The sequence below is a fragment of the Astatotilapia calliptera genome, chromosome 17 (assembly GCF_964374335.1).
Source record: "Astatotilapia calliptera chromosome 17, fAstCal68.1, whole genome shotgun sequence".
NCBI classification, from domain to species: Eukaryota; Metazoa; Chordata; class Actinopteri; order Cichliformes; family Cichlidae; genus Astatotilapia; species Astatotilapia calliptera.
This window is the reverse complement of record NC_137438.1, coordinates 21,313,102-21,338,102: the sequence shown is the minus strand read 5'-3', so window position 1 is coordinate 21,338,102 and position 25,001 is coordinate 21,313,102. Positions and strand designations below refer to the sequence as shown.

The following is a 25,001-nucleotide window of genomic DNA, read 5'->3' as shown; positions in this document are numbered from 1 at the left end:
GGAGCAGTAATCTAGACTGTCAGGACTTGTCAAGAAAAAAGAAATTTGGAAGGCCTCCAAATTTGGAGGTGTTCCTTTTCTACAAATTACCTTCATAACTGTTTTTTTTTTAAACTTTATAAAAATATAAAGCACTGAGCACGAGTCTTCCGTTAGGTGAGAGGTACAATCAGATTGGAAAGCTCCCTCCCGCTGCACTGTGCCGAAAATAGCGCTTACACTTTTCAAAATAAAATTAATGGGAAAAAAAAATATTTGAAAACTCTACCAACATTGAGACACTGTTATGGCTCTTATATTACCAACCACACATAAGTTAAAATAGTCTTCTCTCATATTAACCTGGGGGGAAAATTCCTTTATTTCATTTGAAACATACTCAGCATCTCTGAAAAAGGCCGATTTAATCCTGATTTGGCTTTAGTTTGACCTAAATTTATCCTTCTATCATGTACATGAACTATTCCGGAAAAAAAAGAAAAAAAAGACAACCATCATATCTGAGAGTGCGTGCGTATCATTTGTGCCGCACGAGCGCCATAACGGCTTCTGAGCGGACACGATAGTGGTCGTAATATATAGGCATTTCCTGTCACCGTGCCTTCAGTATAAACCGCAACCATAAGACACCTCGAACAGGGATAAAGACTGCGGAAGAGACGCCGTGACCCGTAAACCTGCGTCAAAGGTCGGGTAAGTGCTGGGGTGAGCTCTCCTTCTTTATCCTTCTGTCATTCGCAACCAGGCGACAGCATCCTCAGTGTGCCGTAACACGACGTCTTAACTGAGGACGTTAAGAGATGGTGCTCTGTTGATGTGAGAGAGCCAGACTTCATTGAGCATTCCTCCAGTTTGAGTCGATTTGGCTCTTACTGCTGGCGCGTAGCTTCAAAATAAACAGTGTAAAATATCGGAGTTTTTGAGATGTGAGTCTTCATTTCGGCACCGTGTAATGCACCGTGCACACACAATTCAGAAGAAAAAAAGCGTTTTGCTGCTGGTCGTGGAAGGAGGCTGGGTCGATCACAAGCGGTACAGTTTAAAAAGTTTAAGGATTTATAAATTTACATCTTCTTATTATTTCAGTTATTCTTGCCGAATATTAGATTGGATCACATTGGTTTAGAAAAATCACACATCTTTATAATATGTCTGTTTTTACTGGTCCGCGTGTTGAAAGTCTTCCAACTGTTTGATTTCTGAATGGAGGTTTGTTGATATTAATGCGTGGCAGGACTGAATCACAATGAAGGACGCTGAATAACACGTGAAAATAAACCCGATTGGTCTTCCCTCCATCCATCCATCATATTTTTTTTATGCATGCAAGAATCGAACCTCGTCCTTCTGAGTGCAGCAGCTTGCATGAATGAAAGACAATACAGTCGATAATGTGCTCTCTTCAGTGCGCCCGCTGACCGCATCAAAGGTCCCGGTTTCTGTTTTAATGCTAGCAGTTTCACGTGTGTACCCTGCAGGCTCTAGGATTCACTCAGGTTTTAGGGATGATCTCCCATATCAAGCTGCTGTGTGTGCAACCACACGAAATCAGATTAAAGAGTTTAAAGTGTCCATCATTATAAATGTGCACATGCCAAAACATCAGAGCAGCTTGAGGTCCCTTAAGGATAGTGTCATATTTCACCTTGTTAATTAAAATAGCATTATATTTACTCTATTTATATATATAATATCAAATAATTCTAGTTATTTTAAATAAAATATTAATATAATGACTTTACGCATCTGTGTGATTTACCTAAAAATGTTTGATTTTCCAACAGAGGTTAATATATTCATACAATCATACAGACAGATTGTTTGTGCTGTAGAGGTTTAAATAAAAGTACTACACATGATAAAAGTAGATATGCCAGATTAAGCGATATTTCTTTAACTGCATGTTTGTAAATCCACTTTGCTCTTGACATGTCAGCAGGCTGTTGAGGAAGCCTATAATAAACCTCCTTCTCACCCTTAAACTGGTACAAGTTTGGAAATCTGATAGGAGGTGACTTTGTATCAAGCTGTCTGAATATACAGAGTTTTACTGATTTTTATGAGATTTGAACCTTCAAAATAAAACTCCTTTTTTTCTTTTTAACTATAGGGATTTTCAGTTTATAGAAACTGCTGAGCATACGACACAGGCTGAAGGGCAAAAAAGGAGACAAATGTAATGTGGGATCAAGAATATGTGTAGTAAAAATGAACACAAACAATTTAAAATAATGAGTGAAAATGACACAAGGACATTTTGGTGTAACAGATTAGGTGAATGCATTTAGCATGCGTACACATGATGACATTATACATGTGCAGAGAATGAACGAGATGTCTGTATTCAAAGCATATATAGTATTTAAATATTTAACTGCCTCAATATGCTGGTTTTAGTATTACTTCATGTTATTCCTGCATTGTACAAGGTGTTTTAAAAAATGGGGTGTAAAGTGTTGAATCTACATTGTTGACTTTAAGATTTTGTGTCACATGTGCTGTGCTTAAAAAACAAACAAACTAAACAGTAAATATCGTAAATTCTGCAGTTGTTCTTTTTGTGTACTAGTACAGTTCTAGTCATCATGAACTCGTATTTTAAATTGAACTAAGTTGCCAAAAAGATGAACTATAAACTAAGGTACAGATAAATGTAATTATAGATATTATAAATGTTGATCTTCGTATTATATTTTTCAAAACCACTAAATTATTATATGGACTGGTTCTTACATAGTTCTTGTTTATTCTATCTAAAGAAACTGCTTTCTTACTCCAATTAGTAGAAACCTGTTCTGCATCAGGAGCCACATTATGGAAATTTGCAATGAGAGACAATTAGCATTTTTCTATATTTAACTGTGGATTGTGAGTAATTCAGTGTAAGCACATCAACAGTACTCACTTTATTTGCAAATACAAAGGTTTTATTTTGAAAGACTTGGATGGAAGCACTTCTTCATACATGATGTAAGCTGACACCATCCACACAGACAGGCAGCAGTGAGTGGAGCAGCTGAATCTCTTGCGGAGCTAAAAATAATCAACTTTTTCCCTCTCCAACTCTCACCGTATTTTGTTTCTGTTCCTCTCCCTCCTTTCTTCCTTTCTTTTTTCTTTCCTTTGTCTGTTTTCCTTGTTTTTGTTTTTATTTGCTTTTTTTTTTTTTAAATTCAAGCATTCTGAATGAGACGGTGTTGATAAGGCTTATTACTTTACTCTGAGGTAAGACACTTGGTTTTATTACTACCATTGTAGTTTTCTTATTAAGCTGCTTCAATTTAAACAACTCTAAATTAGGTTCCTGAATTATCCACATGTAGTTTAAGTACTGGGCTGTATAGTGTAATGCAGGTGTTCAAGGTTAACTTACTTGTACTTCCAGGTGAAATGATGCACGTACATTAATTACATCCTTCTGTGATGGTAGTAAAAGGGAAAGTAATACGGTAATAAATAAATAAGTAAAGAAGTTAACAGTAGGCAGAAATTTGAGGTGAAACTGCTTGAAACGATACACTTCTTCTCCTGTAAGTCACACAGTGATAATTTCTCAGCAATAAGGCAACAGAATGCTGTGTAGTGGCTGCATATAAAAGTTGAACGTAACCGCCATGTAGTGATTCAGTAACTAGCCTTTGCATATTTAGTAGGGGTGCAACGATACACAAAATTCACGGTTCGGTTTGGTTCGATATTTTTTCGATACAAAAAGTTTTTTTGTGCCTTTTTAATTTATCATTTATTAAATTTATAAATATATATTTTAACTCAAAAGTACAGTTTTTAAATTTAATGTTGCTGAAACAACAAAATAAAAAAAAATAAATCTATCTAATCAAGAAATCACTCATCTTTGGAAAAGAGAGTTTATTACAGAGAAATGGCTCTTTCCAAAATAAAAGCTATACTATACGCTTCTTCTGGGCTATATTCTCAGCAGCATATTAAACATATCAGGTCCCCATAAGGAGAATCATGTGCTAACGGCTGTCTAAATGACTCGGGTAAAGTTAGTAGCATGCTTGTTGTTTTTGTCTGCTTCCACTTGTCTTTGCACTAGGATGATGTCGGCGTAAATGTGCAGTCATATTCGTTGCGTTCCCACTAGTGCTGTCAGCGTTAATCTCGTTAAAATGACATTAACGCCATAACCCGGCAAATCTCCGTTAACAAGTTACCGTGGATTGCCCCGTGCTTGGGGCTGGACGGCGTCAACACGTTAACAAGCTAACTGCACTAAAGTACTAGTTCCCACAAATTGAGCATTGCGTGGCATATCCGACATACTGTTTTACTTTTGTCCATGACACACTTACCATCAGGGTCATACTTCACATGAAAACCAAGATAGTTCCAAACGCCAGATCTGAATAAGGGTGGGGGAGGTTCAATTTTGGGTAGCATTGAGGCAGTTGCCATGTTGCAACGAGCTTCAAGAGCAGGGCTTAGCTTCTGTCTTGCTAGCTTGTACTGCGCTCAGTGGATCTGCACTCGACAGTGCAGCCTAGGCAGAGTAGTCGAACGCAGATCCACTGAGCGCTCAACACAGACAGCATCGTCAGAAGAAAAGTTGATAAAATAAATAAAAAATGTTGTATTGTTCGATACATATGCGTACCGAACCGAAAGCACTGTATCGAACGGCTCAATATCGATAGGTGCATCCAACTCTACAGGTGCAAAACCCAGAGCACGTAACTGCTAATTCATGCTAAGTAAAAGATTTGAATAAAATATTTGTTTTTCACTCACAAAAACTTAAGCACAGAATTCTTGGATGAGTTGTACCTGACAGCAAGCCATAATTACTGTTCAGTTAGTCCCATTAAAAACTGCTTCAGCAGCACAATCACAATATCCAAGTTACTGAGTAGAATTAGCGGACAAGGTCTAGCAGAGAGCTAGAAAGGGGTCACACCCCTAACCGTAATATTTAGCAGTACAATGCCAGAGTAGGTCATAAAAATGTCACTCCAGTACAGCTGTTATAAGGGGGTAACTATCCAAAGAGGCAAAATCTGTTTTTTGTTTTTTATTTTTTTTTGGTACCAGACTGTAAAGACTGTTTTCTGTTGTAGTTTGATCATTCAACATGGGAGCATTTGGGCGTTGACTCACTTTTAGAGGCAGCCTCAAGTGGTCACTAGAGGAACTGCAGTTTTTGGCACTGGCTTCATTATCAGCCCTGGGCACTGCTGCCATTTCTACATAAGATAGAGATATGCTCTTTAATAAAAAAAACAAAAAACTGTTTACTTTAATATCTGGTGAGTATTTGGATTTATTACCAAGTATAAATATTAGCTATTAGCTTAGCATACTGCATACTGTCATCTGTTGGGAGGTGTTTAATAATCTACTGATATTTTTCACATTTTCCCCCCTTGTGTTTGAGGCATATCATATCTGATTTTGTTACAGAACTAATTTTAAAAAAGGGAAAAAAGACATGTTTAGTTAGAGTCAACGCTAAAACAACACACTTCACATAAAGCCAAACCTTTGTAAATAAAGTTGAAATTTGGGGAGTTGTTGTTTCAAGTTAAACAGCTGCCCCTGCTGTTACACCCTCTACAAGAAGCCTTGTGTAGATGAATTAGTGAAATTGTGCTTCAAAATCAGTTTTAGTAATAAAGAATTATTTATGTTGTTGTGATAAGTATAAGGACGTTAAAGAGATGGGGCAGAAATCGGCATCTGGTCTGAAGGAAAAACCCTAAAACCTGGAAGACTTAGCTGGATTCCCACAAAATGAAATAGCTGGCAAAGGACAGATGCAATGATACCATAAAATATAATAAAACAGCTGGTTAAATAGTTTCAGTAAAATGAACAGTAATACATTTTTTCCTAATGTGGCCCTAATACTCTGTTGTAGGCTGCAGACTTTTCTTTTTCTCTTTTGTTCTATTCTTGGATCTTTATGATGTCACGAGTAAAGTCGAGTGCATTTAAAAACATTCTGACGATGTTGAAGATGTGCTAGTGAGGTCACAATTTTAACCCTAACCCAATGTAAAGAAGGAGGGCATTCATGTCACAGATTTGAATCGCAGAGCCTGGGGTTATTGGCTCTGCGTACTAATCAATTACAGAAGTAACAACGGCATCATGAGATCTAGGATGAGGCTTTTCCAACTCTTAATATTCACTTAACATTAAGCCACCATAAGCCGGCCGGCACATAACTGGACGGTGTCCCTGAAATAGCTCTCATGCCTCTCAGAAGCCTGAGTGTAGCACCGAGAGTGTGTGTGCACTTTGTGTGTCAGGCCACAGAAATGTCTGAACTTCAAAGCTGCTGCTGCAAGATTACATAAAATGATTATTTTTTATAAAAATGATCTCAGTTGTCTTTAGTTTAGTGTGGTTTGCGATGTGTTGGCTGATTTGGGGCCTTATTTTTCCAGACTGACTCAGGATTCATATGGAGCAGTTGGATGGCGGCAGGGCCTTGTCATTTTGTGGCAACAACAGCACTGCCTACAGTGTGAAAAATGGCGTGCTGAACAATCCGTGCTTCGTGGATGCTCTCAACCTGGTTCCTCATGTCTTCCTGCTCTTCATTACCTTCCCCATCCTCTTCATTGGTATGTAACACACTGCTGTATTTGTGACTCTTAGAAAAAAAAGTTTTTCTTCTTGGAAACTACTTTTAATTTTTCATGTAATTAATTTATGATAAATGTCAAGTGGGAGCTTTTTTCAGATTTGTTATGGAATGATTCAGGTGTATTTTGAAGGACTAAATAAAGAAAATAAACATTTTCACAGGTAAATACTTATCTGCATTATGAACACAAAAGAGTTTTGGTATATCTGCAGCATAAAGTCACAGCTGTGGACCCTGTGTTATGTTTTAGTGTTCCCTGCTTATATCTCTTAAAGCGTCGCCTTCATTACCGGAGTTCACTACAGTTGTCAAGACTGAACTAATCCAGTGAGGATTACTGGATCTGAGTCAAATAGACTGTTTTGATCTTTCTTCTTATTGTGTCACATGCACTTCATTGTGATTAATGGATATTGGTCTATACATATTCTAGGTGTCAGCTATTGTTTTTGGATATGCATTTTGAAGCCTCTGTATTAGTGTTTTGGCTCCTGCTGGATTTTGGACCCAGAGTTTTGGGTGAGAGTGCTATCATCTGAGGCTAGTAAGCTGTATTAGCAAGCTGCATTTATGTAAACTATGGGTGCGATGTGGAGCTATGTTGTCAGGAGCACTTTGCTCCTGGTAGAGTCTCCTAAGACAAATTGGATCAGGGTGAGGTGTCAGACAAAAAGCTGACAAGCCCTTTGATGAAAAACAAAATTAAGACTCCAGTTTACCCTGCATAGGACAGGGTCAATGGGGCCCCACGCTGGTGCCAGAACAGAGGTAGGCTTTTTGCCTCTTGTATAACAGTTTTTTTCCCAGTCGTTGAGAGCGTTGCTTCCATGCACCTTTAGTCCAGACTTACCCAGCTTTCATGTTTTTTGTCACCCCTACAGGGGTGTTACTGGGAGGAACGGCCTACCCGATCTGACTGTTATTGAACCTCTGTACTAATGACATTTGGTTAGTTGATTTTTGTTAGCAAGTGATTAATTGCGTAATAGTCATCCTCATAATGGTGAATCAGGGACACTGATGTTATGTTTCAAACATTTTGAACTGCAAATGTACCAAATTTGATCCAACAGAAATGAAGGCCCTGTGGGGTAAAATAAAAAACTAATATTTACTATGTCATAGTATTAGATATTTTAAGAAACCATTACCTTTGGGATTTAACTAAAATTAATCAATTGTTACTTGTGAGATTGGAGCTGATTGGAGTTTAGTTCCACACTCAATAACATCTCTATCGCTCAGTGAACTCATCATTTCCCTGCAGTTATGGCGTTTAGCTGAGAAAGGTCGCGGGGTTTATGGGAGCTGACATTTTTTAAAGGCCAAAAGAGCATCTTTATTTAAAGTATGAAGCAATATGACAGCGTCTCAACTTGTTTCTCAACAGCATAGGAGAAAAAGATTTGCTTCAGGGCTGGATTTAAAGTTAGTGTTTTGGTAACATTTGTATTGACGCTTTCTTATTTCAGAAATTCTGGCTATACTTTAGCTTTTTTTTAGGTCTTATAACATTTTGAAGAAGGGCCAAATATAACCAATGAACTGATAGACTGGGACCAAAAAAACCCCATATTGGCCTAGCCATTTCGAGTCAAGATTTCAGCTATGAAGCAAACTGACCGAACCCAGCAGTCGTTAACAAGCATTTTTTTTTTTCTTGTAGTCATTATTTTCCCATCAAAGAAAGCATATGAGGCTACTGAAAGAAGGAGGAGAACTTAATTGCATGGGAAACATGGCAGGAAGGCAATGATCATAAGGCCAGTTTGATTCATTCGTGTTTACGACTAAAAATAGATGCTTGTGAAGTGTAAAATATGTTTAGGAGCATGTGTATGAATAAAGAAAATATAGGTTTCAGCCAAGCAGCCCCTATAGTTTTTAATGCAACACCAGTAAAGACGTTCTGCACATTTAGATTACTTTTAAAATGAACAGTATAAATGTACCAATAAATTATATCCATCCATACATCCATCCAGCTACTTTCTGCCACTTATCACTTTAAAGAAATGAAACCTTTTTTTCATGGGATAGTAAAATATATAAGGTGACATTAAAATAGTGATTTGCTGACTTCAATTGCCTGACAGGGATGTGGTCAGAAAGTGTCTGGAAAGAAAGGAATAAAAACCCTTTTCTAGGGCTTTGAAGTGAATGATGAAATCCCTTGTCTGACTTGTCTGAGCTGTGTTACTGTAATCTTCTATTCTAGCATGACTCTGTGTAATCTGACTGACTGAGCAGATGTGTGGGTGATTTTAACTTTCCCTGTTGTGCTCGCTCGCTTGGGAATACACACACGTGCACTGTTTTTGCTATCTTTGTGCGGTCGCTCATTGACATGATGCGTTTTCTTGCCCTTCTTTAACCCCAGCCATTAAGCAAAATCTTAACATGAAAAATGCAAATGTTTTGAAGATCTGTCACATGTACTCCTATCAGATATGTCCTTGTGATAATAGTTTTGAGACAAACATTGGTCCTCAGAAAGATAGCAAAACACAGACACGCGCGCGCACACACACACGCACACACACACACACACACACACACACACACACACACACACACACACACACACACTATAATTTCAGAGGACAAGCATTACATTAAAAATATGTTTTTATTTGTAAATGCGATGATTTCTGATATGATTCATGTTTAAGAAAACACATCTCCATCTGTAAAAAGAAAAAAGCGTTAGGTCCCCACAACATGACAAAAACTTGGAGCATACACACATATCCTTAAAGGCAGTATCTTGACACGAATGTCATCATTAAGCTGTTTTGAGGAGTGGTTAAGATGGGATTAGATTGATGGTTCAGTGATCCACTGGGATCTTGGCTGTTGTTGCTGGAACAAGTAAAACACACAGGAACAAAAGAGCAGTCAAAATCAGTACTGGCAAATTATTAGTTGAGAATATTGTGTGGGTTAGGTTTGAAAATATTAATATTCAAGTTCCTACACACCCATTTACTCTTCGTTTGATTTTTCCCTTGTTAGACAATGAAAAGAAAACTAAATATGAGTAATGACAAAAAGAAAAATGCCAGAAAAATTAAAGAAAACAGAAAAGAAGTAAGAAGAAAGAGGTTGAAGAATGACGAGGTATCGATCAAACTAACAAACAAGAATGAAATATGTATTTATTAAAGGTTTCGAGTCATTGCAGGGAATAACTTACTGAATGCTTGGCTGGTTATCTGTGTTGTTTGCGTTTGTGTGTCTCGGTGTAGTCAGTATTTTATGGGAATGGTTCTGACCATAAGCCCTCAGCTCTCTCCCCGAGGACTCACTAATTGATGCTTCCTGGTTGTAGTTTTTCATGGTCTCTGTGCCCTAAGGCTCCAAAATGGCTTCAGTCCATTGAGTTAAGAGCAGAATCAAATCTAATAATAGAGACTGGTGGAATAAATTAAACTCTATTACTAAAGCAGCAAGACTTTAATTACATGTAGAAGTAAATGCTGTAGAAAAAAGGCAGACTTGGAAAAAGTCCATATGCAAGCAATTTGATAATTACATACTTACTCAAATTTATTTTCAAGCACAGATAATAAATATTTGATGGGTACAAGATTGCCTAACATGAATTTATTAAGAATATAATTAGCAGTTTGGACTTTAACATAATTAGTAGTTGCTGCCTTATTGAATGACTGTATCATTGATTGAATATGTCTTAATACATAAGGTACTTGGTACCTGAATATACACTCACCTGACACTCTATTAGGTACATCTTACTTGTACTGGACTGAATTATTTTTTGCCTTCAGAACTGCTTTAATTCTTCATGGCTTTGATTCAACAAGGTGCTGGAAACTTTACTCAGAAATACTGGCCCACGTTGATATGAAGGTATAACCATTGCTGAAGATATTTTTGGGCTGCACATTCATCATGTAAATCTCCCAATTCACCACATCCCAAAGGTACTGGATAGTATTGAAATTATGGAGACCATTTAAGTAAAGTCATCTCACCATTTATGGAACCAATTGGAAATGATCAGAGTTTTGTGACATGGCATGTTGTCCAGGTGGAACCACATTCAGAAGATGTTTGTGCCAAATTCTGACCCTCTAATCTTAATGTTGGAGCAGAACTTTGGACTCATCAAGGTGAAAAGACGGATTCTTATATAATGCATTTCTACTTTACAAAAGCACTTTCTACCTAGTGTTTGGCCACATTCATACTCACATGAACACATCGGGAAGGAGCTTGGGGTGTAGTACCTTCCCTTAGGCACACATGCGATTTTGAGTAGCCAGGGGTCAAATTAGTAGATGGCCTGCTCTAACTCCTAAGCTACAGTCATCTCAGTTTCTCGAACCTCATCAGACCAGACAATGTTGTTCCTACTACTGTCAAGTTTTTGGGAGCCTGTGTGAATTGGCACCTACATTTTCTGTTCTTAGCTGACAGGACCTGGTGTGGTCTTCTGCTGCTTGAAGGTTTGATGTGGTCTTCTACCTTGGTAGCTACGAGTGGTTATTTGACTTACTGTTGCCTTCCTATCAGTTTGCAGAAGACTTATCATTTTCCTCTCACTTTTGGCATCAACAAGGCATTTTCGATAAGTTATCTTCTATGGGCCATTCTCTGTAAACCCTAGAGATGGTTATGTGGGAAAATACAAGCAAACCAGGAGTTTCTGAAACACACAGGCCAGCTCATCTGACAACAACCATGCCACATGGAAAGTCAGTTAAATGACCTTTCTTCCCCATTCTGATACTCAGTTTGAACTTCAGCAGATTGTCCTGACCATGTTTACGTGCCTTAATTTGTTTTAATTTGTGGTCAAGTATTGTTCCAATTTGCTTAAAAAAGCAGCCGAACAGGTGTACCCAGTAAAGTATATTACAGCTTTTTCTGATGGCTTAAGCACATTTTTTGTAACTATTGGCTATTTTTGCAAAACTCTACACACAAATAAGAAAACTCTTCACCCAATCAGCAAAACATTGTAGTTTTCTTGTAAAAGCGAACAACTCTTGCTTAGCTCTCCACACCTTTGTAAAAATGGTATTTTGGTATCCAACAGTTAACACAAGCCATCATATTAATAAGCACACAATGCACCAACTAAACACTGATGGTATGAATAAAAAACACATCTGGCTTTTCCTTTCTCTGTGCACAAGGTAGGCTATGTCAGTTTGAGCTCATACTTTTGTCATAGGTCTGTAAACATAGAGGGATCCAAACTTCAGGTACTGGTGTTTACTTACACACATCAAAACAAACACAAGTGTTTATTCCCAAGTCCAAACAAAACAGTAATTTCACTGAGGAAAAAAAAAAAGTCTACATCGTGTCGTCTCTCTGGGTCCGGCCACAAAATTTCATCAACATCACATGCAATGTCCTCGAGTCCAAGGCAACGGGGAAAATATCTCCTGGAATGGCGTATCCAGGCCTGACATGATGCCTGGTCAATATCCCCACATGCCTCCTCCATTGCCTGTAAAAGGGTTATGCGTTGATGCGGATGACGGTCATAGACGAAAAAGCTCTCCAGAGAGTGATCCGTACAGCAGAACGCTGCTGCAGGATTGCTCTCCCCCCGCTTCAGGACACCTACACCAGGAGATGCCGGACTAGAGCAGCGCAGATACTGAAGGACCCGTCCCATCCTGGCAACAAACTGTTCCAACTTCTGCAATCTGGTAGAAGGTTCCGCATCTTCCGGGCAAGGACAGAGAGACTCAAGAGGAGCTTCTATCCCCAAGCCATCCGTGCCCTAAACACACACACCCGCCCTCTCACATCATCTATAATTGACTGAGTCAGGACTCTTCCAGACACTCTAAACCAAGGCACAATGTACATTTCAATTCTTTTAATTTTAAATATGTTTATATTGTGTATCCTGTAAAATAGTCAGTCTATTCATATTACAGTTTTTTCTGATTGCTTAAGCACATTTTTTGTAACTATTGGCTAATTTTGCAAAACTCTTCACACAAATAAGAAAACCTGTCACCCAATAATCAAAACATTGTAGTTCTCTTGCAAAAGCAAACACAGCTAGATTAACTCTTCACACCTTCGTAAAAATGGTGTTTCCGTATCAAACAGTACACACAAGCCATCATCTACTAAGCACACAATGCGCCAACTGCACACTGATGGTATGAATACAAAACACATCTGGCTTTTGCTTTCTCTGTGCACAAGGTAGGCTATGTCAGTTTGAGCTCATACTTCTGTCATAGATCCATAAGCATAGAGGGATCCAAACTTCAAGTACTGGTGTTTATCCAAACACATCAAAACAAACACAAGTGTTTATTTCCAAGTATAGGATTATTTGCAATCGCCATAATGACTATATGGGTTACTTGGCCTGCAGTGAACATGCTTCCTCTGCCCCCAGCATCTGGTTGTCTAGCAATTCTGTAAAGTAACAATTTCAGTATTTTTACATCAATGGTATTGGTGTGTTTGTCATCAGCATATGGCAGTGCTACAAATCTTAGTGCAAAGTGACTGTACTAACCGATTCTCATTTCGAAATGTCCTTATGATGCCTGCTACAGTGTTTTTGCCCGTTGCCTGAACACATTTTGCAAAACTTTGCTCATTGTGCCAAAACCCTAAACACAAGTAAACATGACACAACACTGGGAAATATACCATTCACATCTGCACCAAATTGAAACTCTACTCTCAAAACCTAAACTCTGCTATCAAAACCTAACATTCCTTTGTCAAAATGTAACTCTGTTGACAAAATGACACATACTTGCATCATATGCAAACACTTACAGAGCAGGAGGAACACACTAGTCTACTTTATATAAAGCACTGCAGTCTTTGATTTCCATTGTTCATTCAGAAGGCATATTTTCAGGAGACACATTTGCAAACAACCAAAAAAGCAAATAGACCTACTCAATATTGTACATTGCAGTACCATGAATTCAGATAAAGCAAAAAAAAACCAAAACAAAGAAAACCCCATAATACAGTAATAGAAAAAACACTATACTGTAAACAAAAAATCATGACAATTGTGCATACGTGGGCTCATGGATCCCGCCGTCTGTTGGGGTCTGGCCACAGGACCTCATCAACATCGCAAGCAATGTCTTCTCCCGCTGGGCACCGGGGAAAATATCCTCTTCCATGTCAAAACCATCCATGGATTGCTGTCACCTGAATGTCGCCGCAGGCCTGTTCCATTGCCTGCAGAAGAGGCATGCGGGCATGTAGTTGGCGGTCATATACACGCCATCTCCAAGCCGAAAAAAATTCCTCTATAGGGTTTAAAAATGGTGAGTAAGGGGGCAAGCATACCACTTCAAGTTGACTTTGGTTGGAGAACCAGGCCTGGACCAGAGCAGCCCGATGGAAACTGACATTATCCCATATCACCACAAACCTGGGCTGATCTGGTCTGTTCTGTACAACTATATCATGGAGAGCATCTAGAAATGTGAGTATGTGTTGGCTATTGTATGGACCTAGTATTGCATGATGGTGCAGAAGCCCTCGAAGGCATATGGCGGCACATAATGTGATGTTTCCCCCGCGCTGCCCTGGGACGTGCACAATTGCCCTTTGGCCAATTACATTACGACCCCGTCGTCTTGTTTTGCTCAGGTCGAATCCAGCTTCATCAATGAAAATGTATTCATGAGGCTGTGCAGCTCCATCCATGGCCAAGATTCTCTGGAAAAAAGGGGAACATATCACTGTACTACAGTGCTACACATACAGCACCCTCACCCCATCACACAGGTACCTGTGTAGCTCTCAGAATGGATCCATGTGGTACTGATATGGTACATATTCAGCTGCTACTGGACTTCACCAATACTCTATTGTAAATGTAAGGGACAGTTACACGTACCCGTACATATTCAGCTTGAAGTCCTTTGACCCTGTCACTGTTCCTCTCGAATGGGACTCTGTAGAGCTGCTTCATGGTGATGCTGTGTTTACCCAAGATGCGTCTGATGGTGGTGATGCTCACATGGTCTATGTTGCTGAACACTCGCCTGTCTGCAAGTATTTTCCATCGTAGCTGGTGGAGACGGATGGCATTGTCTGCCCTCACTAGGTCCACAACAGCAAGTTCCTGCCGTTGTGTGAACAGGCGTTGGCGTCCTCCCCCAGAAGGTCTTCGAGTCATTCTAGAGAAATACAACCACATATTGTCATCGGTTTGCTTATTTTTCTTACAGTACTTCACTGTATATACTGTATCATCCACTGTACAACACTGTACTTCAATATAAGTAATCATGGTATGTTTCACAGAAACTACCACTTTGGCTGCAAAAGGAGCATTAGCACCCTGCAATACCCTGTACACTTGATATGGTAACTGTAGAACAGTACTATGAAAACCATCTGAGTAGAGTAGAAGGCAGTGAGATGAAGACAGACCTGTTTTCTAGTCGGAATTTTCTTATTACAGATGCCACTGTGAAGCGGCTTAGATGTGGGTGGACTCTCTGCCCAGCTTCCCTCATAGTCAGGCCGTGGTTGATGACATGGTCCACCAAAGTTGCTCTTATATCATCAGAAATATGGGTCCGTGCATGGCCTCTTTGACCTCCTCCTCCTCTTCCTCTTGCTCTCCCTCCATCCATGCTTGCAAAGTTCTTGAATTGGCTAAACTGAGGGCTTTTTGTGGTTGGCTAATTTGTGTTCAGTTTTGCAAGTAAGTGCCTTCAGGTGTATATTTGAGTGGTTGCAATTACCCGATGTGTTTTGTATTTTGGATACATGTGTTTTCCAAATGGCACCCTGAAATTTCATTTTTGAACGAAGTGTCTTATGTATGAAATAGAGTGTAGTATGCAGGACCATGTGTGTTGCATAAAGGAGTAAGTGTGTTGCATAATTGCAACCAGAGTGCAAAGCAGCACTTTTGTTTAAGGTATGGGTACATGTGTTTGGGGTATGGTAACAAAAGCTTCAAGTTGTGTTACTTTAGTCTAAGCATGGGTTTATAGTGTTCAAGCAACGAGCAAAAACTGTAAGTTAGGCTGAACCCGTTGGCCAGCTTCCCTCAGGGTCATTCCATGGTTGAATACATGGTCCACTATTGTAGCTCTGATGTCATCAGTAATTCTATTTCTTACTCTTCTTACCCTTCCTCCTCCCCCTCCTCTTGCTCCTCCTTGTCCTCTTCCTCTAACTTCACCTCCTTGTCCTTGTTGTCCTCTTTGTCCTACTGCTTCACCTCCACGTCCTCTTCCTCGGCCTCCTCTAATTCTCACTCGTCTCACTCTTCCTGCTCCCTCCATTGTACTCCACACGGACAGCTTACCTGTAGCTTATTTATAGTGCTTAGGCTGATTGGAAAGTGAACTAATTATCTAAAACAGTTTTCACATGTGGCAGTGTGCCCGACAGTTGGCAAAATACTGTAAATAATAGCCATAAATGTGTATAGTTTTGTTAGGAGTGTGTTGATCATTTGGAAATTGAGTGTAAAGCAGTGAGTTGTGTTTACAGTTCTGCAGAAAGAGTGCTGTGCAGTGGATTGTAGCTACAGGTTTGCAAAGTGTGTGTTACAAAATGGCAAACTGAGTGCAAAGCAGTGTTTGTGCTTTTACTTTTGCAAACTCGGTGAGTGATTTTGATATAAGTATTAATAGTTTTTGAAATTGTGCTATAAGAATCACAGTTAGGGTTTAAGCATTCAGAAAAAACTGTAACTGTACTAGTGATAGTTTCTCTTTGTCTTTTCTAACTGCCAGAATATATTAATATGTTAAGATTTGAAGGTTAAATCTGGTCCTAATTTATCAAAGTATTCACTATTTTGTATGGTTGGAACTAATATTATGCATTACTTCTGTGACTTTTCACAGTTGGGCTCTTTCTAGATTGCACATGCTTTCAGGACCTCTCTTTTACAGTTTTTTTGTAACATAACATGAAATAAATATGACGTGAATTTTGTTGTCCTCTTACAGTTTTTACCGAATGCCTAAACACTAACTGTGAATCCTGTAGCACAATTTCTAAAACTAGTCAGACTTATAGCAAAACCACTCACTGAGTGTGCAAAACTAAAAGCACAAAAACTGCTTTGCACTCAGTTTGCAATTTTGTAACACACACTTTGCAAGACTGTAGGCACAATTCACTGCACAACACTCAATTTCCAAATTTCCAACACACTCCTAGCAAAAGTATACACATGTATGGCTATCATTAACACTAATTTGCCAACTGTCTGGCACACTTTCACATGTGAAAACTTTCTTAGATAATTCGTTCACTTTGCAATCAGCCTAAGCACTATAATACAGGTAAGCTGTGTGTGCGGAGTACAATGGTGGGAGCAGAAAGAGTGAGAAGTAGAGGAGGCCGAGGAAGAGGACGTGGAGGTGAAGAAGTAGGATGAAGAGGACGACAAGGACAAGGAGGAGCAAGAGGAAGACGAGGAGGGGGCAGAGGAAGCATGTTCACTGCAGACCACGTAACCCATATAGTCATTATGGCGATTGCAAATAATCCTATACTTGGAAATAAACACTTGTGTTTGTTTTGATGTGTTTGACTAAACACCAGTACTTGAAGTTTGGATCCCTCCATGCTTATGGATCTATGACAGAAGTATGAGCTCAAACTGACATAGCCTACCTTGTGCACAGGGAAGGCAAACGCCAGATGTGTTTTGTATTCATACCATCGGTGTGCAGTTGGCGCATTGTGTGCTTAGTAGATGATGGCTTGTGTGTACTGTTTGATACGGAAACACCATTTTTACGAAGGTGTGAAGAGTTAATCTAGCTGTGTTTGCTTTTGCAAGAGAACTACAATGTTTTGATGATTGGGTGACAGGTTTTCTTATTTGTGTGAAGAGTTTTGCAAAATTAGCCAATAGTTACAAAAAATGTGCTTAAGCAATCAGAAAAAACTGTAAGAATCAGAATCAGAATCAGAATGGGTTTATTGCCAGATGTTGAGGTTTACAACATTAGGAAATTGCTGCGGTGCTTCAGTGCAGACAATAAGAATTAAAGTGCTATGTAGAAAGAAAGATATGTGCATGAGATATACATGTGATATATACATGAGAATAAGAATTGTGAGTGCTACGTAGAAAGATATATACATGAGTGCAGGTGGTGATCAGTGCCAAACATATATACAAGAGAGTAAGAATTATGAGTGCTGCGTAGAAAGATATATACATGAGTGCAGGTGGTGATCAGTGCCAGACATGAAATGATGCAGTGACACAGCGTAGGGTCATGTGTTAGTGGCGGGTACAGTCATGTGGTTATTGTTCATGTGTCCAACAGCAGAGGGGAAGAAACTGTTCTTGTGGCGAGAGGTTCTGGTGCGAATGGACCGGAGCCTCCTGCCTGAGGGGAGCAGGTCAAACAGACTGTGTCCAAGTTAACATATCTTCCCAAAAGATTCCTGATGCATTTAAAAGCATGGTTTGGAGTTGTTTTGATCATACACACAAATGCAGAGATTTTCAAAGGTCAAAGTTGTAAGTGTTGTCATGTGTGATTCATGTTTATGTTTAAAGTTATTTTCTTCATCCGTGAACAATGATTTTCACTCGGTTATGACATGAATATAAACCAGCAGAATTACTTGGAGAGTGAAAGTAAATTGATGCAAATCGGTTGTGCTTTGAAGTCACATTTATAAACACATTTTTTGGATCCACCATCTATTTTTTTTTTTGCTTCTGTTACGCTTTTCTGCACACACTCTCACCTCTGACAACATCACAAGCTCGGATGCACTGTCTTGTGTTTTTGTCCAACAGGTTGGGGCAGTCAGAGCTCTAAAGTCCAGATCCATCATAACACATGGCTTCATTTCCCTGGGCACAACATGAGGTGGATCCTCACCTTCTTGCTGCTATTAGTCCATGTCTGTGAGTTTTCAGAAGGCATCGTCTGCAACATGTGAGACCTCAGAATGTTTTTTTTAATCAAACATAAGCAAATAAAAAGAAGCTTTTTTTGTTTTTTAGTTGTCTTTAGTTAAATAAATGGTTTGCATGTTAATTATTATATATTTTGTGTTTGCCTCTTACTGTAGGGTGATGGGTACCAACCACCTCCATCTCTTCATGCCAGCATTCATGGGTTTTGTAGCAGCCACAACATCAGTTGTTTACTACCACAATATAGAAACATCCAACTTTCCCAAACTGCTGCTTGGTAAGACAGTGAGGGGCGCTTAATATGACCCATTTTGTTTATTTGACCAAATAAACAGCCAAGCAATTCTGTTTAGTCAATATAAAAGAGGATAATTAAGATTAGCACCCCTTCCTTAATTAAAACAGAAAAAACAAAAATATAAACCAATTAACTTGGTTTCAAATTATCAACCTTCCCTTTGGAATTTTAACAAATAATTATAATCATAAAACAAAATGCAGGAGGTTGAGTGAGGAGTATCTATCAAAAAACGGACGCTCATTAGATGCAAGGATGTTTCAACAACAATGGCAGGTTAGCATGTGGATGTTTTGCAGACATTTCATGTGAAATTTGCTAATCCTAAGAATATAGACGTGCCTCGCTAGAGTTCATCCACTTTCTCAGCATTTCCTGAGATTATTTCCTCTGTTTGCTAGGTGGTATATACTGAATCTATAAGCAGGTACTTCTCTTGAAGGCTTGTGAAAGCAATATCAACACTAGCTCCATCCATTATCTCCATCCAGATGAGTGTTTTAGCTTAGGTTCATGTATAATCTACAAACATCTGCCACACTGGCAATAAAGTGGACTATTAAGCAGCACCTATTGCTGACAAGTTAAAGATCAAAAGGTTTATTGGGTAATGACAAGCCAATAGGGAAGGAGATATCAGTCACAGTGATTCTTGGGGACAGTTCAGGTTACGCCAAAGAGAGGTGGTCCACAGAACTGTTTAAGAGGGTTTTGCTCAGAGTGTGTGTGGTAGGTTTGGGCAAGATACTTGGAAAGGGGCCATTTGTCTGTTTTGCACCATCGAATAGAGTTGTTGCATGGTGTCACGGCCAAAGGGTGGGAATCCGAGACTTCACCTGGACTCAGAGAGAGTGGAAAAACAAAGCAGTAAACAGACCAGTGCGAGTGTGACATACAAATTATATTGCACGTTTGAAAAGGCATGTGAATTGACCATAAAAACTGTGAATGTGCATCCTGGTGTAAACAGAAAGCAAAGGCATGCCCAACTAGGAATGAATGGTTGATGTTTTCATGGTTTCCAAGAATCTTATTTTCTGCATAGTCAACACTCAAAATAGACTTTTAATATGTGCTCCCTGGGAGGAGTTCCAGAAGGTCCGTTTCAATGACCTAAAGTTGTTTTTGTGTGGACAAGAGGCCAAAATACAAAGAAAAATTCAGCTTTTTAGGGTACTGTATGATCTTCCAAAGCACAAATATGATAGCAGTGATGCGGCATCTGTGACTGTCATGCTGCTTTTTGTCTCTTTTCTCAAAGTCCTTTTCATCTACTGGGTGCTGGCATTCATCACAAAGTCCATAAAGTTGTGGAAATTTGCTGAGGACAAAGGTGCAGCACAGTATCTCAGGTTGTACATCACTGCACTGTTAGTGATCCTGTATGGACTTCTGATGGCCGTGGAGATCAACGTCATCAGAGTGAGGGTGAGGAAATACATTTCACGCTACGTCGGTTTAGTTCAAGGAGCTTTGTTTCTTGTAGATTGCAATCATCCTGGCATCCCAAAATAGTTTTGTTTTTCTTGTTTTTTCCTGTGTAGTTAATTTTGTTAATTTTGTCTTTGTGTCTTCTAGAAATATGTATTCTTTGCGAACCCTCAGAAAGTTAAACCACCAGAAGATTTACAGGATTTGGGGGTTCGTTTTCTGCAGCCTTTTGTCAACCTGCTGTCAAAGGTAGATTTTCAGAACCATTATTAACACAAAAAGGTTAAAATGCAAATTCTAAAGTATATAATTAAAATAATCTGTCAGTGCGCCACACGGCAGCTGTGGCTACAATGTAGCTTGCCATCACTAGTGTGTGAATGGGTGGATGACTGAACGTGTAAAGCGCTTTGGAGTCTTTATGGACTATGTAAAGCGCTATACAAATACAGGCCATTTACCATTTTAATATTTAGACCACAAGTACTAAAAACCAAGAGAAGGAACTTATTTTGTGTTTTAATGCCTCGTAACCCGTGTGGTGTCCTCGGGTCAAAAATGGTCCCTAGGTGAATGGCAAACAAGTATATGGGAATCCCGAGGACACCACACGGTCAATATTGAGTGTGGCAAGTTTTTACTGGAACGCAACTTGGCAGCACAGCACAGAAAATTCTTGGCTCGTTTTTTAGGCGACATATTGGTGGATGAATCCTCTCATCATCGGAGCCCATAAGAGGCCTATAGAGCTGAAGAAGATAGGCAAGCTGCCCATCGCCATGAGAGCCCTCACCAACTACCTGCGGCTTAAAGACGCCTATGAGGATCAGAGGGTGAGCACATGGAAGCCGTAAAATAATTTAATTTCACTGCAGTGATTTCCAGTGGTTGTTCTAAATTAAAATATACAGATCTAATTAATTTCTCTGCTTTTTCCTTCTATCCTCCGCCCTCACAGACACCTGAGGACCCAGATAGGTCTCCATCGATCTGGCGCTCCATGTATCGAGCATTTGGCCGTCCCATCCTGCTCAGCAGCACCTTCCGCTACTTGGCAGATCTGCTGGGCTTTGCTGGGCCCCTCTGCATCTCTAGGATCGTTCAGCAGCTAAATTCTGAAAAAGATGTTCCAGAAGGCAACACAACGGTGAGTGTTTAAGATGTATGACCTTTAAGAAAAGACGCCTTAGTACTGTTTACACAAGGCCAGCAGATTTTTTCTACACAAACACATTTGTTTATGGACTTCTGTATAACGGAGGGTTCAACCTTTCTTTCTTTCAAGCTTTTTTCCATCATCACTGGTTGCATAATTACAGTTCATTATGGAATATTACGGCGTGTTACGAAGTCTGTTTTTTTATTGTATAGTGTGTTTTATATGACTGGTTCGGACTCTAGAGTCATTTAAATTTTGGGTTTCTTCGTGTTTTATTTTTTAATTTCAGTTAGATTTCCTGCCTTTGCTCTTTTTCCCGCCGTGTCATTTCCACATAGTGTTCAGTTAGCAAATCAGCCTCCTGTGTGGACTTAATACTTGTAACTAGAGATGGCACGATACCACTTTTTTATGTCCGATACCGATACCGATATCATAAATTTGGATATCTGCCGATACCGATATGAATCCGATATAGTGTTTTTTAATCAACAAAACTGTTTTTTTTTTAAATATCTTGCTGCATTTTGTATAAGTTCATACTCAAGTTTAAAACAACAACTACACTAAAGCTATTCTGTTATACCTGTATGCAAAAAAAATATATTTCATAGTTCAGCAATACTGATCAATCTAATAAACTCAAACCTACACCATCCTCCCTATTCTGGTATTTTAAAGAGTACTTAGCATAAATATTAAGCAACCTAACTAATAGGGTTCCAACTCCCAGCAACAACAAAAATAAATAAATAAAAAATAGGGAACCACCCCTCACGCTCCACCTCATGATGCTTAATCGACGTAATCAACCTTAATTTGATGCAGTGTGGAAAAAAATGCACAGAAATCAATTATTTTTCAAGAAATATTAAATAGATTCAACATCTTTCTTCAACAGAATTGCAGACTGCACAGATGGTACCTTCCCAAAGGAAAAAGTACTATAGCTTACTAGGGTATATATATTAGACTTAATAGTTACTATATACAGTAATGGACTTCTATTCATTTTACATCAAATTAAAACTTTGGGTGTCAGATAATTATTTATTAAAAGCTAGACATTTTAAATGAGAATAAGAAAGAAAAGTATGTCTTTGTGGCCCCTTTTCCCAGTTAATGCCCTATCGGCCCCCCTGGCTAAACTTTGCTAGATCCGCCCCTGCACAGTTACCAGCGTCAGCTACGTAGAAAAAGATCCTGGTGTAGAAAGTAATATTAAATACATTCTAACAATAGCTGATCAAGCTTAAACGTGCTGCTGTTGTTCAGCCGCTGGTTTCCTCTTTCTGGTGCAAAGTGGGCCAAAAGCAAACTAGAGACACGGACTCGCGACAGAAAAGCCGATCAGCTGATCGTTAAGCAGTTTCATGATTGAAGTAGCAGCCGGAGAGCGAGAGGCAGTCGCTCCATATATCGCTTGTTAAGCTTAACGCAGGAATGCTTTACAAACATTTAGAGATGGACTTACACACTTGCTTTACTTCTCTCGGGAAAACTTTGTCGGAGATGAAATGCGGGGTTGCTAGCGAAGCTCCAAATGCTATCCAGACCACCACAGGTCCCGCATGCCACAGCCGCTCTATCACGTGATGCATACTGCTCCGACGTGCTAACGCTCTGAGGTGAGTGTGTTGCAAGTTTTGTGAGGTGCTTTCGTGATATTTAATGGATCGGATTACATTTTTTTTATTTTTCTCCGATATCCGATCCAGTAATTTAGGTCAGTATCGGACCGATACCGATACGTAATATCGGATCGGTCCATCTCTACTTGTAACCAAGCTTTCTTGTGTTCTTGGTGTTTTTTTTGTTTTCCTTTATGGTCCTAGTTGATTTCCTCATACATAATGCTTTGGATGTTTGGTTGTTCACTTTTTTGTGAATTTTTTCTTAGCTGTGAATTTTTTGCCGACTGCTTCTTGCATTTGGGTCCTCTTTCCTTTCAGAGGTGTATTTGTTTAAAAATGACCCATTCTGCTCATTTCCAGCTCTGCATTCTTGTTCTTGGACGTTTCATGATTCACAGCTCAGCATAAACATCATTTTTCTTATACTAGGTTTTGGTGCTAACATGTCAGAGAGCTGAGTGATTAAGATTACCTCATTAGGAATATACACTCTCTCTGACATCATACATTTCTAAGAGTAGAAAAAACAGACTATTAAGCTTAGAGAGTCACGCCTGAGCTTTAGGCTCTCAGGGATTGTTTATAACATAGTTCATGTAACATAATACTAACCCTAATATTTGTTATTTAAAAAAATATAAGAATTAAGAATTTAACAATATAAAAACATCATAAAGTAAGAAAAAGCAGACCTCCAGTATATATAGTATGTTTTAAGAGATGAAGACGTAAAGAGTTTAATGCCATTCGTTTTCCCTTCTGAGAAATCATCCTGGAAACCTGAACCTTTACTCAGGCATAGCTGATGTCTCCAACACCATCAACAAGACCAAAGCCTTGTTAAGTGTTTATATAAGATCATTATATTAGTGGTTAAGGGCAGATCAGTGAAACATCATGGGTCATTAACACACTATAACTGTTGGGTGGTCCAGTCAGCCAAAGAGTGACTCACTCTAAGCACGACGTCAACAAGGCGTTGGTCACAGTCGCCACATCGTCAACAGTTCGTGTGCGACGCCGTGTCTGACGTGATGATGATTAAGACAAAGTTAAAATGACATCACACACACTTTACGTGGAACAGACCTTGTGGATGTAACTTTAACCAGAGCAGCTTCATGCCTGACTCCTAGCATGAAACCAAACCTGCGTTTCACCTTAACTTTTAATATTTTTCCAAATGTTTTCTCATTTTTTATCTTGAAATCCAAAGTATTTTTCCTCACAAATAAATGAGCACAAAAAACGCTTCCAGGACGTTGTCAGCAATAAAGGGTCTTCTGATGTCTGGAAGTTATATTCCACTGAATTCCATATTTGCGTTTTTAGATATTAATTTAAATTCAAGCAGATGATGCTGATTAGATTCAGTCACTAAGTTGCACCTTTTTATAGTAACTTCATACAGTTTCGGGGTTTGGAAATCAGCCATGAAGGACACATGACATCAGGTCATTTGCATAAATCCACAGAGAGCAGAAAATCTCCTCACGTACCAATTCTTATTTTAACCTCTAGAGGCAGGGCCCAGAGGGGCTTACAATGAAGTGACATGAATGCTTAAGTTATGTGAAGTTTTTGTGTTACAAAAGTGGATTTTTTAATGTGGCTAAATCAGCATAGTAACTGATGCTGAACACATAACCAGGTCAGGAGCAGGTTATGTTCAGAATTTGGTTTAAAATTAACAGGAAGCACCACATTTTCATGAATTCTTTTATTTACGATACATTTTATCTGCATTTATTTGCAACTTGCAACAAGCTGTACTTCAGTAAACCCACCAAATGAAGCCTTTCTGTTAACACAGTGCACACTGTGTGTTAACACAGTTAAAAACGGGTGTATTGATGTAGAATCGAGTGTTCCACTTAAGGCTTTTATTTTGAAATGATACTTTATGCGGCATGGCCTTCACACAGTTAAAGTGACAGTGAGTGGGAGGCTGTGGAAAGGCC

General features: G+C 39.1%; 2 protein-coding genes across 2 annotated transcripts in view; one reads left to right on the top strand and one right to left on the bottom strand.

Moving 5' to 3' along the window:
• The first annotated feature begins 252 nt into the window (after positions 1-252).
• Positions 253-25,001, top strand: part of abcc9 (ATP-binding cassette, sub-family C (CFTR/MRP), member 9) — an 82,313-nt gene continuing 57,564 nt past the window's right edge. The window contains exons 1-8 of the mRNA XM_080291725.1: positions 253-693; positions 6,414-6,593; positions 18,396-18,537; positions 18,674-18,795; positions 20,078-20,244; positions 20,395-20,496; positions 20,940-21,080; positions 21,206-21,394. Of these exons, the coding sequence (XP_080147851.1) occupies positions 6,431-6,593; positions 18,396-18,537; positions 18,674-18,795; positions 20,078-20,244; positions 20,395-20,496; positions 20,940-21,080; positions 21,206-21,394 (1,026 nt within the window). The 5' untranslated portion in view covers positions 253-693; positions 6,414-6,430. The remainder of the gene's footprint in view (positions 694-6,413; positions 6,594-18,395; positions 18,538-18,673; positions 18,796-20,077; positions 20,245-20,394; positions 20,497-20,939; positions 21,081-21,205; positions 21,395-25,001) is intronic.
• LOC113009401 (uncharacterized) lies at positions 13,187-15,557 on the bottom strand. Its single transcript, XM_026147676.2, has 2 exons — positions 14,496-15,557; positions 13,187-14,314 (listed from the first exon to the last, which is right to left on the bottom strand). Exons 1-2 carry the CDS (start codon positions 14,889-14,891, stop codon positions 13,772-13,774), a joined length of 939 nt encoding a protein of 312 aa, XP_026003461.2. The 5' UTR covers positions 14,892-15,557; the 3' UTR covers positions 13,187-13,771.

Bases quoted from the DNA above. Each gene is read 5' to 3' on its own strand.
- LOC113009401 (XM_026147676.2), bottom strand. From the start codon at position 14,891: ATGATTACTTATATTGAAGTACAGTGTTGTACAGTGGATGATACAGTA. The intron at 14,315-14,495 runs GTACGTGTAACT...CCTTTTTTCCAG, and splicing joins TTCAAGCTGAATATGTACGG to AGAATCTTGGCCATGGATGG.